Source organism: Gorilla gorilla, chromosome X, assembly GCF_029281585.2.
Source record: "Gorilla gorilla gorilla isolate KB3781 chromosome X, NHGRI_mGorGor1-v2.1_pri, whole genome shotgun sequence".
NCBI lineage: Eukaryota > Metazoa > Chordata > Mammalia > Primates > Hominidae > Gorilla > Gorilla gorilla.
Window position 1 is genome coordinate 63,055,750 of NC_073247.2, and position 14,674 is coordinate 63,070,423.

Consider the following 14,674-nt stretch of genomic DNA (forward strand, 5'->3'; position numbering starts at 1 on the left):
CCTAACCATGTGATCCCCCCGCCTCGGCCTCCCAAAGTGCCCAAGCCAGCCTTTGCACACTCTTCCCACGTGACACACCCCCTGTACCCCCGCAGCCCATACTCTATAAATCCTCTCTGGCGATCTCAACGCCCCCCACCCCGGGGCTGACCAGGCCACTGCCAGAACCCCTATGTCTTCAGGGGTCTCCTGCCCACCTTCATGCCCTTGGCCTCAGGAAAGACTGCGCCCCTCCACGATGTGCAGTAAAGGATGGGCGCCCTGCCTCTCAGGAGCTGAGCACTGATGAGAAAAAATGCCTTACTTATTATTGTACCTTTCTCCATGACCAAGAGAGATTGCTTCTCACTTTCACTGTCATCCTACCTCCATTGCTAACATACCCCCCAACAATGCTAGGAACCCTCTTCCATTTCAGTGGCCTACCCTAAGGATTCATCGAGAAGACAGAAGCAATCCACTGGGAACTCTTAGGGCTTCCCAAGCCTGGTCTACCCGTGCCTGCCCTGGCATTCTCTGCCGCCCTTCTGCATACAGTGCTCCTAACTGAAGCCAGCTCCTCACCTCAGCTCAGGATCCCATACCTCCCACCTTCTCAGGGGCTTTGCTCCTGCAATGATCCCTCCTCCCTTCAAAGTCATCAACTGCCCCCTCTACGTTGGAGCACTCCACAAGCAAAGGAGGAAAAACCCACCCTCTCCCCACATGTCCTTCAGCAGCTGCTGGCACAGAATGTGCTGCCCTTCAACAAAAACTGCCTGGAGTTCTGAGGCCACGGCCTCCTCAACTCCCTTCAACAGGGCTTTTGTCCCTAATCTGTATTTTGGGGTGGCTGAGGTGGGAGGATCTCTTGAAACCAGGATTTTGAGGCTGCAGTGAGCTATGATTGTGCCACTATAGTCCAGCCTTGGTGACAGAACGAGAGGGTGTCTCAAAAAAAAAAAAAAAAAAAAAAAGAGAGAGAGAGAAACAAGAGGGAAAAATCTCCCCTTCTTCTTATAAGTAAGAAGCAGTAAACCTTTGGCTTACTGCTTTTTCCCTAGGCGTCCTTTCCTGGCTCTGGACACATTTTTTTGAATCCAAGCTCCATGGCTCAGGCCCTTGGAAACATATTCTACTGTTGTTCTGAACCAAGTACAAATTCCCAACTGTGACCTTCTTGACCTGGATATAACAGGGCAAGTCTGAGGTGAACATGAAAGGCAAGCCAAAGAAAGTGTCCTGTTCTGGTCACAGGGGGTAGGAGGTCCCCAGAGGCAGTGACAGAGTCAGACATCTCAGAGGAGGAAGGTGTGACAAGGGAGTGGAGAGAAGCTTCGAGTAAAAGAGGGTTTTACCTCATGCAAATTTGGAGCTCGTTTTGCAGAATGGCCCAGTAGCCTCTTTGGGCAGAGGGATGTCTGGAGTTGAGGAATTTCACTTTGTAGAGCTGATCTTGGTTCCTGCTGTTTTGGGAGACCTCAGCGCTCTACATTCTCTGAGAGGGGAATGTGGAAGTGGCTGATTCAAAACCCAGCGGTGCTACCATGAAGCAAGCATAAGCCAGATAGGAGCTAGGAGACCCTGCAGCTGAGGCTGTGGAGTGGACAGCACTGGTCAGGGGTCGGGGAGAGCATGAGGCCCTGACTCAGAAGGGTCTGCTAGATGCCAGTACAGGTGGGCTGAGGTCAAGTCAGTCAGGGAGCACAAGGTCCTGATCAAGATGAGAGAGAGAGAGACAAAAATGCAAGTTACGCCAGCCTCACGCATGGGTGAGCAGGGCAGCGTCGCCAGCAGGACCTGGGGACAAGAGTGAGCCTTCCCTCAGAACCCACCGAGGACACTGCAGTCAACATACAATGTCATAGGCCCCTTCCCACATCACCATGGAGACTCAAAAGCCATATATGCCCCTTCCCCATCTTGGACAAGAGTAGGGAGGTGGGGTGGCAATCCAAGAGACTGATCATTTTCGCCAAAACAGATTGAGCATTTATACAAATGGACCGGTTACATGACAGCATCAGATGACACCAGATTAGACGAAAATCCAGTGCGTTTGTTTCCCCTTACTATCCAGTCCAGAGGGTGGACAAGCAAGACAAATGTCAAATCAGTCAGAGAGAATAAATAAGCCAGCGTGCTTGTGGGGTGTGAGGGGCTTGAGTGAGTTTGTTGCTCTCTGCATACCATTCCCTGCGATTCCTCCTCTGCACACCATTCCCTGCGACTCCTCCTCTGCACACCGTCTTATCAGTCCACAGTAGCAAGGGAATGGGACGTACTTGTCTTCCCTACTGTAACCCAGGACAATTTTAACCCCTCATAAGCAGACTCCCAAAACAGGACACAGAAAGAGCAAAGAATCTGACAGACACACAGAAGAGAGAAGCTGTCGTTCCCCTCCCCATGCAAGGCCAGGCCCTACTGTCCTTTATTAAGACAGAACCCATTTCCCAGGGCCTGAGCCATGGAGCTTGGAGTCAAAACATGTGTCTAGAGCCATGAAAGGAAGCCTAGAGAAAAAGCAGTAAGCCAAAGATTCTCATAAAAAGAAGGGTTTTTTTTCCCCTTCTTTTCTTTCTCTTTTTTTTTCTGTCACCTAGGATGGAGTACAGTAGCATGACTGTAGCTCACTGCAGCGTCAAAACTCCTGGGCTCAAGAGATCCTCCCACCTCAACCACCCCAGTAGCTGGGAGTACAATCTTGCACGACCACAGCCGGCTAATGTTTTTATTCTTTGTAGAGATGAGGTCTCATTATGTTGGCCAGGCTGGTCTCAAACTCCTGGGCTCAAGCATCCTCCAGCCTCAGCCTCCCAAATGACTGGGATTACTGGTGTGTACCAGTGTGCATGGCTGCCACCTCTTCTTTAATCATCTGAGATGATATTAACTCCCCATAAATAGACCCTCCCCAAACAGAGCACAGAAAGAGGAGAAAACCAGACACACACAGAGAGTGGAGCAGCCAATGAGCATGTCACCGAGGTGAGCAGGGCCTCCTTGAGGGCCATCATTGACATCCCCAGCCATGCCGGGCTCCAGTGTTCTTTATTAAGATAGACCCCACTTCCCAGGAACTGAGCCCTGGAGGGTGGAGTGAAACAATGTTTCTACAGACAGAGAATGACGCCTGGAGCAAATGCAGCAAGCCAAAATTTCTTATTAAAAGAAGGAGGGCTTTTTTCCTTCCTATTTCTTTCAAATGTACATAATGCCAGTTTCCTCCCAAGAGTTGAAAGGTACAGGGGAGAACTTCAGTGGCTCCTGACAGACCCAAGAATTGTCTCCCATTGTTGTATCCTGGCAGAAACTCATTCTCCAAGGCAGAACCTCCTCATTTCTCACAGACACCATGCGCCCTAGTGCACTGGCATGGCCCTTTGGGCAGGTCTCGCTTCTCCACCCCGGGGCAAGTCAGCTGTCTTGGGCCCCGTTGAGTGTTTTCATTTAATAATAGAACTCGGTTACTAACAGAAGCAGCCGCCACAGTTAGGCAGCAAAAACAAAATCAGTAATAGCACTCTTACTTCACGTGGAGCTGTAAGATTTAGAAAACATTTATATACGCATTGCCTGATTCGGTTTTGTTTTTTTTTTTTTTGATATAAGGTCTTGCTCTGTCACCCAGGCTGGAGTGCAGTCGTGCAAACATACATCACTACAGCCTTGAACTCGGCTCAAGCCATCCTCCCACCTCAGCCTCTCGAGTACCTGGAACTCCGAGGCCACTCCACCACTTCCAGATCCTGATTGGGCTCTTGACGCTGAGAAAATCATGACTTCTACAGCACTTCTTCACGCCCCAGCAGCGCTCTGAGGCCGAAGAGTCTGGCAAATGCACACCAGGAACCAGACCCAGAGAGGCTCCCGGGGCCCTTGTGTCTCATCCTGGGATCTCTAAAGGGGTCAATTTGGAGGAAGGGCGTGCTTCTCCTCTTGTCACATTCATGCCCCATGTGGTCCCCTTTTCTTATAGGGGGTACCACCCAGGTAGACACCCGGAGACACCCCCCCCCCCCACCGCCCAAAGAGAGTTTAAGGAGCTTTGCAATGACGAGTTTCCTTGACAAAGACCTTCAGTTCCCGATGGCACCTGGGCTGTGGCCAGGTAGTGATGGCCGGAATCTTTCTTGCATCGCACCTGCTCCTTCACTGGGGAACATACCCCACCATTATTTATGGTGGCCTGGTACAGGTGGCTCGCTGCAAGATATCTGAACCTCCAGACTCGGGGCTCTCCTTGCATTTGCAAAGAATACTGGAACACGGGGCCCCTCGCAGTTCCCATGGAGAACTCCCAGGGGAGTTCTGTTGTGTCACCCTGTGGCTAAGTCTCTCTGATCCTCCCTTGAAGGGCCCAAAAGCACAGCCTCCTCACCACGAGGGATAACACTTTGAGGCCACTCTCACGATAGGGCTTAGGTTTACAGAGGCTGGAAATCCATCCTGGCCAGGGCCACAGACACGAACAACCTCTTCTGGCTTCTGATGGCTCCTCGTGCTTCTATGGTCTCAAGCAAAGAAACCTCCTCACACCAGGCATTCGGTGTGAATCTCCAGACCAAGTGCCCCCATGTACCCAGCCCCTTCCATCACCCCAACTCCAAGCCCCATAGGTCCACCACTCTCATCACAAGACTGCTCTGTGCTCCCCCAGCGGGACTCCTCCTCCCTCTTGCGACCTTTGCCCTGGACACTCCTCATTCTGTAGGTGACCCTGGGTGCCCACATGGCCACCCAGACTTGGTTCTGTCCTTCTCCGCTTGTGTGCTGATGGATTCCTGCATCACGAACTCCACCAGGAAAATCCCAGCTGAGCCCCAGAGCCCCCACAGGGCATGGTTTCAGGAGCATGTCCACTCAGATATCCCACAAGCCCAACAAATCAGCGGATGACCCCCAACTGTGTCCCTTGTCTCATGGGTTGGCACCGCCATCCACTCAGTTCCTGAACCCCAGAACCTAGGAATACTGCCAGGTTGGCTGCAGATCACCCCGTGACTCTGCTGCAAGCCTCTGGAAAAAGCCAACCATGACCTCCACATTGCCACAGATGAGCAAAGAGTCTCCCGTGAAGGCTTTGTATTGGCAGAGACTCTCTACAGGCATCCGAGTGGAGGCCCAGACCCTGGCTTGGGTGGCCCCCACAGGGAAGGCCAAAGAGCAGACCCGGGCCCTGTAATGTATCTCAGAGACTGAAATGCTCATCTCCTCCGAGAACTCAGCAGATAACCTCCAAATCCCTAAATCGGGACATAGCAGTAGGAGCCCATCATTTAGAGACACAGAGGTTAATATTCAGAAGAAATAGCTGAAGAAAAAAAAGAAGTTTGCGGAGGTGGGTCTCCACGGGTGCAACACATGAAACAAGGGACTGCTGAATTGTATTTTTCATCGTACATTTCCTAGTCCTATATGGCCCTTTAAGCAGAAGGATTAATCTGATATCACTAATTATAATAACATGTGAAAAATGCATCTCAACACAATAAGTAAGCCTGGGAGCTGATTCATCCACATCAGCTAATACAAATCTGAGCCATCTCTAGATTCAAGGAATGATAGTGCAATGTCTCGTGAACGTATCTATGCAGTGTTTTACTCACCTTGAAAATAACTACCATATGATCCAGTAATCTCACTTCTGGGTATTGATAGTCCAGATACTCCCCATGTTCTTTGCAGCACTATTCATAATAAGCAAGATATAAAAACAACCTAAGTGTTCATTGATGGATGAATAAAGAAAATGTGGTATATACATACAATGGAATATTATTCAGCCTTAAAAAGAAGGAAATTCTGACATTTGTGACAACATGGATGGACCTTGAGAACATTATGCTAAGTGAATATGCCAGACACATACTGTGCGACCTCACTTATATGTGGAATCTAAAATAGTTAAACTTATATAAACAGAGAGTAGAACGGTGGTTGCCAGGGGCTGGTTGGGGCAGGGAATGGAGGGTTGATGGTCAAAGTTGCAAAGTTTCAGTTATGTAAGATAAAGAAGTTCTAGAGATCTACTACATAGCATAATGCCTATAGCTAAAAACACTGTATTGTATACTTCAAATTTACTAAAAGAGTAGATTTTTGGCTAAGTGTTCTTATCACACACACACACAATAATAATAATATTAATAATAATAATAGTAATAAAAAAGAGGGTGTGTGGAAAGTTAAAAAAAGAAAAAGAAAATAACTCGAGCATAGGAGACCCTCACCAGAAACAACAATAAATTTCACTGGCAAATGCAGCATGTTAACGTGAAAATTTTGATTTCAGGAATATAGAGGAAGGCGAGCAGTGTCAGCTGTAAAACACGCACTCACATTACTTTGAATGTTTTTGACCTTTCCTTAGCCCGGGAAATCTATTAGCCCTAGAAACTGCCAGCATAGCAGGGAGCAAAGACGTCCTGCTTTCCCTTTGGCGAGGGACCTTGTGTTTCAGATATGCTTTACTTCCTATGAGGATGGCTCCGTTTCTGCAGCTGCCACCTCGTCTTTCATAAGAGGAGTTATAAAATGATACTCATGCTGGGGCCACATTCCAGACCTGCTAAGTCAGACTCTCTGGGGATGGGGTCCGGCATTTGCTCTTGGACAAATGCTCCACGAGAGACCTGATGCACAGCTGACGTTGAGAGACATAAGCACACACTCCCTTTCACCTGCCCTGATTTTTAAATATAACCTTGGACTTCATAGCCTTGTTTGTAGTTAATGAATTGGGAAAAAAAAGTAGGGGTTGCCTTCTCTTTCAAGAGCATCTTTTGACATATTTATTCTACAGCCACGTCTAGAGCAATTTCAAGGACTTAGGAGGGTGGTTATGCCACAGCTTTACCTTTCCGACCTGATGCTCGGCAGGCCCAGGAGAGGGAGAAGAGCCTTGCAGGTGGAAAGGGGTCGAGAGTTCCGTTGTCTTGGTAACCGTGCTGCCACTCATCCCAATGGGGTGCTCAGCTCCGGCAGGGGCCCTGTGGGTGAGACACCACCCCTCCCCACTCTGGCTGTCTTCCTGTGCTCAGAGGTTGAAGCTAAGGGCTGAGGTTGGTTACCAGGGAAACTGAAGCCAGGTCCTTGAGATTGGTGAACAGAAAAACCGGCAGTGGAATTCAGGACGTAGCATGGATTATGGGAGCCAGCCCACAGACAGAGGATTGACAGTCACTAGTGCATGCACCCACAGGGTGCCTGCGCAGGAACGCGTGCACACCGCACACAGACACACACGTAGACATGTGCACTCACCAGCACTCCCTCTGCCCAGGTGTGCACAGTCTATCTGGCTGGAGCATCAAGTGCACGTGGAGGAGCCAGGCGACCAGGCAGGACATGTAGGCAGGACGCGGAACAGGGAAAGAGAGGGGATGTTGCTTACTGTTGTAGAAAGAAATGACTGCATACCCTTTCCTCCGTGACTTACGGTCACACTTGCACTACATTTTTTAAATGGCTTTACTAAGGTATAATTTGCTTGCCACAAACTTCACGTACCTAAAGGGAATAACACAGTGAGTTTTAGTAAATTTACACAGTTTTGCAGCCCTCACCACTATCCAGTTTCAGAATACTTCCATCACCCCAGAAAGATCGCTGGTACCCACTAGCAGCAGTCAATCCCCATTACTTTACCTCCAGGCCCACCCAGGCAACTAGCAAGCTCCTTTCTCTCTCTTTAGAGCTGCCTCTCTGGGCATTTCCTATAAACTGACTTGTGCAATAAGTGGTCTTCTGTGTCTGACATCTGTCAATTAGCATAATGTCTTGGAGGCTCAAACGTGCATCAGTAGTGTGTTCTTTGTCACGGCTCAGTAACATTTGGCTGTACGGATATACCACTTCTTTATCCCTTTACTGATTGGTAGACATTTGGCTTGTTTCCACTCTGGGGCCTTCCTGCAAAATGCTGCGGTGAACATCTGAGCACATGTCTTTGTGTAGACATGATTTTATCACTAATGGGTGTCAGATATTGTCAAATACTTTTCTCTGTCTATGAAGATGATGATATAGTTCCCGTCCTCTATTATATTAACAGGGTGGATTACCTTGACTGAAATTTGAATGTTAAGCCAATCTTGCATTCCTAGAATAAATGTCACTTGGTCATGTTGCATAACCCACTGTATGTGTCGCTGGATTGGGGTTTGTTAATATTTTGTTGGGGATTTTTGCACGCATATTCATGATGGATATTGGTTTATGGTATTCTTCTGCTGTCTCTGGCACTATTATTATTATTATTTTATTATTGTTTTTGAGACAAGTCTTGCTCTGTCACCCAGGCTGGAGTGCAGTGGTGCGCTCTGGGCTCACTGCAACCTCTGCCTCCCAGGTTCATGCAATTCTCCTGCCTCTGCCTCCCGAGTAGCTGGGAATACAGGTGCCCACCTGTATTCAGGTACTCAGCTAATTTTTGTATTTTCAGTAGAGTCGGGGTTTCACCATGTTGGCCAGGCTGGTCACAAACTCCTGACCTCAGGTGGTCCGCCCACCTCAGACTCCCAACATGTTGGGATTACAGGCGTGAGCCACCACGCCCAGCCTCTATCTGCCTTTAGTAGCAGGGTAATACAATTTTCAAAGGATAAGTTGGGAAATGTTCCCTCCTCTATAGTCTAAAAGAATCTGTGAAGGGTTGGCATTATGTATTTTGTAAATGTTGGACAGACTTCACCAATGAGGCAGTGGAGCCTAGACTGTCCCTAGTGGGAAGATTTTTAATGTAGTCTTTCTATTTCCTTACATTCTCCGGGTCTACTCAGATGTCCCATGTGCTCACTGCATTTGCACCTTTCTCTGTCCCAATCCTCTCTCGCCTGCTGGTGCCTTTGGTTTGGTCTCTACTCTAGAATGTCGCATGCTGGACACCTGTGGACATCACAGGACTGCAGATCCTGGTCTGTAACTTGGGATAGTATGGTGTCTCAGACATGACCCCCAAGTCCCATCCACCCCCCATACACAGGTACAGGGACAAAGACCTGGAGGTGAGGATGTGGAGGGTGTGCCGAGTGCCTCAGTTACCTCCACCCACCCACCTTCCATGCCTGTTCCTGGAGACCCTGTGGCATTGTGCATCTGTGACCTCCCTGAGCAAGCCCCTGATGCCTGCTTTTTTCCAACTCAGATCCCTCTCACTCCTTTCATCTCCTGAGACTGGGACCACATGGGATCAACCACCTGTTCTCTGACACAACGATGCGTATCTGCTAGCATTTCAATATTTGTGTTCCCTCCAAAACTCACAGTGAAATTAATCCCCACTGCAACAGTGTTGGGAGGTGTGGAATAACAGCAGGTGTTTAGGCCATCACGGCAGAGCCCTCGTGAGTGAATGAATGCTGCTATGAAAAGAGCTTGCAGAAGTGGGTTTGCTCTCTCTTTTCCTCTTCTGCTATGTGAGGACATAACATTCTCCCCGGCTTGTCCTTCCACCTTTTGCCACGTGAGGAAATACCAGGAAGACTCTTGCCAGATACCAGATACTGGTACCTTTGTTTTGGACTTCTCAGCATCCAGGGTCGCCAGAAATAAATTTGTTTCCATTACAAATTGCCAGCTGTCTTGGTCCATTTTGCTTTGCTATAACAGAATACCTGAGACTCAGTAATTTCTAAAGAAAATGGGAGGCCAGGCACGGTGGCTCATGCCTGTTAATCCCAGCATTCTGGGAGGCCAAGGTAGGAGGAACACTTTCAGGCCTGAAGTTCGAGATCTGCCTGGGCAACACGGCCAGACGCTATCTCTACAAAACATTTAAAAATCAGCCTGGCATGGCAGTACATCCTTGAGCTACTTGGGAGGCTCAGGTGGGAGGATCCCACCTGAGTTCAAGGCTGTAGTGAGCCATGATCGTGCCACTCCACTCTCGTCGGCAACAGAGCATCACCTGGTCTCTTAAAAAAAAATAAAATAAATAAATCTTTTAAAAAGAAAAAGTTGGTTTATCTGGCTCACAATTCTGGTGGCTGAAACATTCATTTTTGGGCAACTGCATCTGGTGAGGGCCTCGGGCTGCTTCAACTCATGGTGGAAAGTGGAAGGAGAGCCGGCGTGTGCAACGAGATCACATGGAAAGAAGGAAGGGAGAGAGAATCCAGGGAGGCCAGAATCTTGTGAACAATCCACTCTCCTGCGAACTAATCCATACCTGTGAGAGTAAGAACTCAGCCCAGCAGGATGGCATCACAGGACACTGACTCATTCATGAGGGATCCCCACCACGACCCAAACACCTCCCACTAGGACCCACCTCCCAACACTGCAGCAATGAGGATTCAACTTCAACCTGACTCTTGGTGGGGATAAACACACCATATCCAATCCAGAGCACCCAGCCTGTTGTATTTCATGATATAGTGGAAGGACACAGACTAAGATGGGGTCGGATCTCTCTCCCTGATGAATCGCTCAATCCCCCGGAGCGGGGCTACCTCTGCAACTCCTCCTCACCTCCCCACCACGACAGTCGACGTAGCCCAGAAGGGAGACAGGCAAGGTGAGAAAATGGAAACCCTGATGGTTGCTGAAATGATGACTGTCACTGGCAGCACGGACCTGGTGTGCTTGCTGGGCTGACTGAGGAGGTCCGCAGAGAGCATCTGAGTGGTTGGGGAGTGAGACAAAGGCATGCATCTCTGGCCACCACTTTAGGACCTGCACAAACTCTCCACAAGGTGGGGATGATTGTACCTGGCCCACGGCACTGTGTGGAGGATTCAGCAATGGATCTCACCAAGACTTGGTGCTACCAACTATGAAATGAGCACCAAAGCCCGGCTCTAGGCACTTCACCCACAGCCTTCACAGAGGTGAACTGCTGAAGGGGGGCCAGCTCCGATCCCAGCCTACCTAGATTCGGGTGCTAGTTCTACCTCTTACTGCCTGTGCCACCGTGGGCTAGTTCCCTAACTTCTCTGGTGTTCTGCTTTCGAAATTCATAAAGCGGAACTGAAAATGTTGCTAGAGGATGGGTGTGTGGGAGTGGAGGAAGGCAGCTGACATATGGAAATGGGGAAAATACCATCAGAACCCTAGGAAACATCAGCCAAAGGGCAACGCCTCGAACCCCTTTGAAACCCTCCTGGATTCACTGGTCTCCACTTAGACCTTTGTGTTTCAAGAAGGAATAGCCCTGCTTTTTTTTCCCCTTCTCCCCTGGAGCTAGGTCAGTTCAACTGTCGACTCTCTCATGAGATCTCAGCATCAGAATCCAAGACACTTACCTGTTTTCAAGCCACTTCTGTCGGCAGGAGATGCGTAGACTTTTGCCGCAAGACAGCTCTGGGGACTACCTAAAACAGACTGACACAAAGCAGAATTTGTTTTCAGTTCAGAGGAGTCACATGGGTACTGGCTGGGTTCACATCTCAGGATTCTGCAGAGGTTAAAAAAAAAGGTAGATTTAGTCATTTGTGCCTCCTGAAATTAAAAGACACACATGTCTAAATCCCAATAAGATGTTGGAAGAACCCAAGGATGCTCTGGTTCTCACAAAGCAGGTGCAAACTGCTGCTCAGTTTCACCCACCCGGGCCCACCACACAGCAAGCAATGGCACCGCAGCCCCTAAGCCAGGGCACCAGCACCAACACGCAGGGCTCTCACCGTGGGCGGCGGACTCTGCTTCCACGTCTCCTGTGCACAGGAAGCCTCTCTTCAAAGCCATGGCCCTGCCTCGCTGGTCTCGATGCTGGTCCCGCTGCAGGGCTCAAACAGTGACTGGGCTGTGTTCTCTGGTGCCCTCCCTCCCCCGTTCCCAGTCTCCACAGCACAGAGCTTCCCTCAATAAACCCGGATCCCCTGCTGGGAGATTTCAAGGTAACCAGCTCAGATCTAATGAGAAACAAACCAATACTGAGGAACAAACCTGAATTCTACACCCATTTTCCATTCCTACATATATTTATTTGGTATTGATGATGAGGAACCCCATCAAAAATTCCTGTAAGGGAGACTACTACTCGACGGTTAGGGGTATTGCAACATTTACATACATGTAGCTTATCACATATGTAAACATTTACACAAATAGTACAGCGGTGAACCACCAAGTTCTCATTCCACATTCCTTTCCCACACTGCGTTTACCTGCCCATTCTTGAAACTGGATCTCAGGGCAGCACACTGCATTTCAACAGGCCTAGTGCTGCTTCTCAGAGGCAGTCAACTCAATGGTGCAAAAGCACAGGACAGCGACAAGGCATTCACACTACACAGACATGTGATCTCTTACTGACAGCAGGAAGGGAGAGAGATGGAGATCCCGGGTGGGAAAGCGACAACATGCATCACAGGAGCCATGTGAGATGCGGCGAGGACCGCTGGTACGCAGCGTCCCTTGCCAAGGAATGCCTCACAGCCATCCGAGAATGACAGGCACGAAACATGAGGACCTTCCTCGGGTCGGTCAAGCATCATGCTGGGAGGATTCCCACGTGTCCCGGTACACAGGTCCTGGCACTCATCCGACCACAGCTTGCTGTTTGGTCCCCAAAATGGGCCCACACCCAGGCGCTGCCAACACGGCAGCTCCGTCTGAGTCCCTTCGGGTCTCCATCCCATGGGGGTGCACGTCTCAGTTTTCCTCTAACCACTGCTTGAGCAGCCTCTGAAACATTATTTTGCTCTCCTGCTGCCTCTCTCGCTGGCGCTTCTCCTCTGTCTCCTGTGGCTGGAGTGCCGCTTCAGGCAGAGGCCCGGGCTGGTTGGTGCCTAGGCTGAGAGTCAAGCCACTGAGGCCCTGCACCAGCGTCTCCCAGGAGGAGGGATGTGGGGCCCTGTTGCTCTCCCCAGGGATCCCAGAAAGATTCGGCCTGTGGCTCTGGCAGTATCGACATTCACATCGGAATCGATTCTGACTTCTGTCACCTAACGGGGAGATTCTGGCTTCCCTCCCAACAGCATAGGGGGCCATGTGATCGCGGTGTCTCCTCCTCACATGCCGCAGGAATGCTTTCTTCCTCTGAAGGAACTCCAGCCTCTCCCACCGCCGCTCTTCCAGGGTCTTCTCCTCTCTGTACCGCTGGCGGAGCAGCCCCTCTGGGAGAGGCACAGCCTGGCTGGGGCCAGGACCGGGGCTCAGGTTACTGAGGCCCATCATCGGCTGTTCTGAGTACGAAGGCTGAGAGGGCGCTGGACCTTCCTGGGAAGTCTCTGCAGCTGTCATCAGGGAAGATTTGGAAGGCGATGCTGGATTCCATTTCTGGAGTGGATCCATGGAGGTCTGGTCCCAGCTGGAAGCTCCGCCAGGCCCTTGGGTCCAGAAAAGGAGGTGAAGCTGGAGGTTCTCAGACACCAAGAAGGTGGCGAGGAATGTGTGCGGGCAGAACCCAGACTGCAACGCAAGGTGATAAGACAAGAAAACACAGAATTATTCATCTTACTCAACCTCTCTGTCCCTCCACTTCCTGTGTGTAGAATGGGGATTATAGAGAGACCCTGTCCTAGGCTTCTTCTGAGGATGATGTGAGATCATACATCTCACCAGCTTAGAATATTAATGCCATCTAATAAAGGATTTAGAAATGATACCAATTAATGCACCCACGTGACACGGGGTGCAAAAGGATGCGATGCAGTTCGACGATGTCAACTCCCTGCTGACATTTTCCAACCCCTTCCCAAGCATCATTTGTAGAATAATCAATGTGTGACTCACAGGTGCTCTGCCCATGAGCGTTCATTTTCATCCACTCACAAGGGAGACTTTTACTCAACTGTAAGCGTTTGCACCATGGGGACACACCCTTTTGTATGTTCGCCTTCCTGACCACTGGGTTTGCATCTAGTCGAAAAGGCTGCTCACGCCTATGGAAATCGTTTCCAAATTCCTAGTGTGGATAAGAATTTATTTTGCTAAACAACAGAAGCATAAACCCCCAGGAGACTTCAAACAGAAAAACACATAGATGAATTCAATTAATCCAGAAAAAAAAAAAAGCTAGTTCTTTGAAGTGATCAATGAAATTGATACACCCGTGGCAGGACTGGCTGGGAAAAAAGAGGGCAAAGAAACAAGTTACCAATATCAGGAATGCAAGAAGAGATTTCACTCCAGACCCAGAAAACAGAAAAGGGTCAATATGGTAAGAATACACGCAACTCTACAGATTCACATTCCACAGGTCAGAGGAAATGTAGCACATACTTGAAAACCACAAGCTACGGAAACTCACACAGGATGGATTTCAAACACTGAACTGTGCGCACAGTCCTATATGTTTTAAAGAAGTTGAATTCACAGGCAAACACATTTGCAAAAAGATCTCTGGGCCAAGACAGTTTCACTGGCCAAGTCTACCAAACGTTTAATGAAGAAATATCACCAACTTACACAACTTCTTCTAGGAAACAAAGCAGAGGGAATGCGCCCCACTGATTTTATGAGGCCAGCACCGCAGGGATACCAAGAAAAGGACAGACCAGTATTCTTTCCTAATACAGGCACCAAAGTATTGAACAAAACCTAGCAGTTTGAATTGAGCAATATGTGAGAAGAATAATAAGCCACGATCAAGTGGGTTTTATAGCGGGAATGCAAGGGTTGTTCTTCCCACACCTGAAAATCAATCAATGTAACCCACAGATTGAGAGATCAGATGAAGAACAAAAATGACAGGATCACATCAAGCTATGCAGAAAAACCATTTGATAAGATTCAAAGTCCACTG

The 14,674-nt window shown here is 49.2% G+C and overlaps 1 protein-coding gene across 13 annotated transcripts in view; it reads right to left on the reverse strand.

Annotated features, from left to right (window-relative positions):
* Positions 1–953: 953 nt before the first annotated feature.
* Positions 954–14,674, reverse strand: part of LOC101125357 (protein FAM156A/FAM156B) — a 29,455-nt gene continuing 15,734 nt past the window's right edge. For 11 of the 13 annotated variants that reach the window (XM_031005929.3, XM_055376949.2, XM_063703155.1 and 8 more), the window contains one exon: positions 11,888–13,338. In XM_031005929.3, coding sequence (XP_030861789.1) covers positions 12,580–13,221 — 642 coding nt within the window. In that variant the 5' untranslated portion in view covers positions 13,222–13,338 and the 3' untranslated portion in view covers positions 11,888–12,579. Of the gene's footprint in view, positions 5,673–6,841; positions 13,339–14,674 lie in introns of those variants that run through there. The other 2 variants (XR_008675708.2, XR_008675709.2) reach the window with 2 other exon arrangements.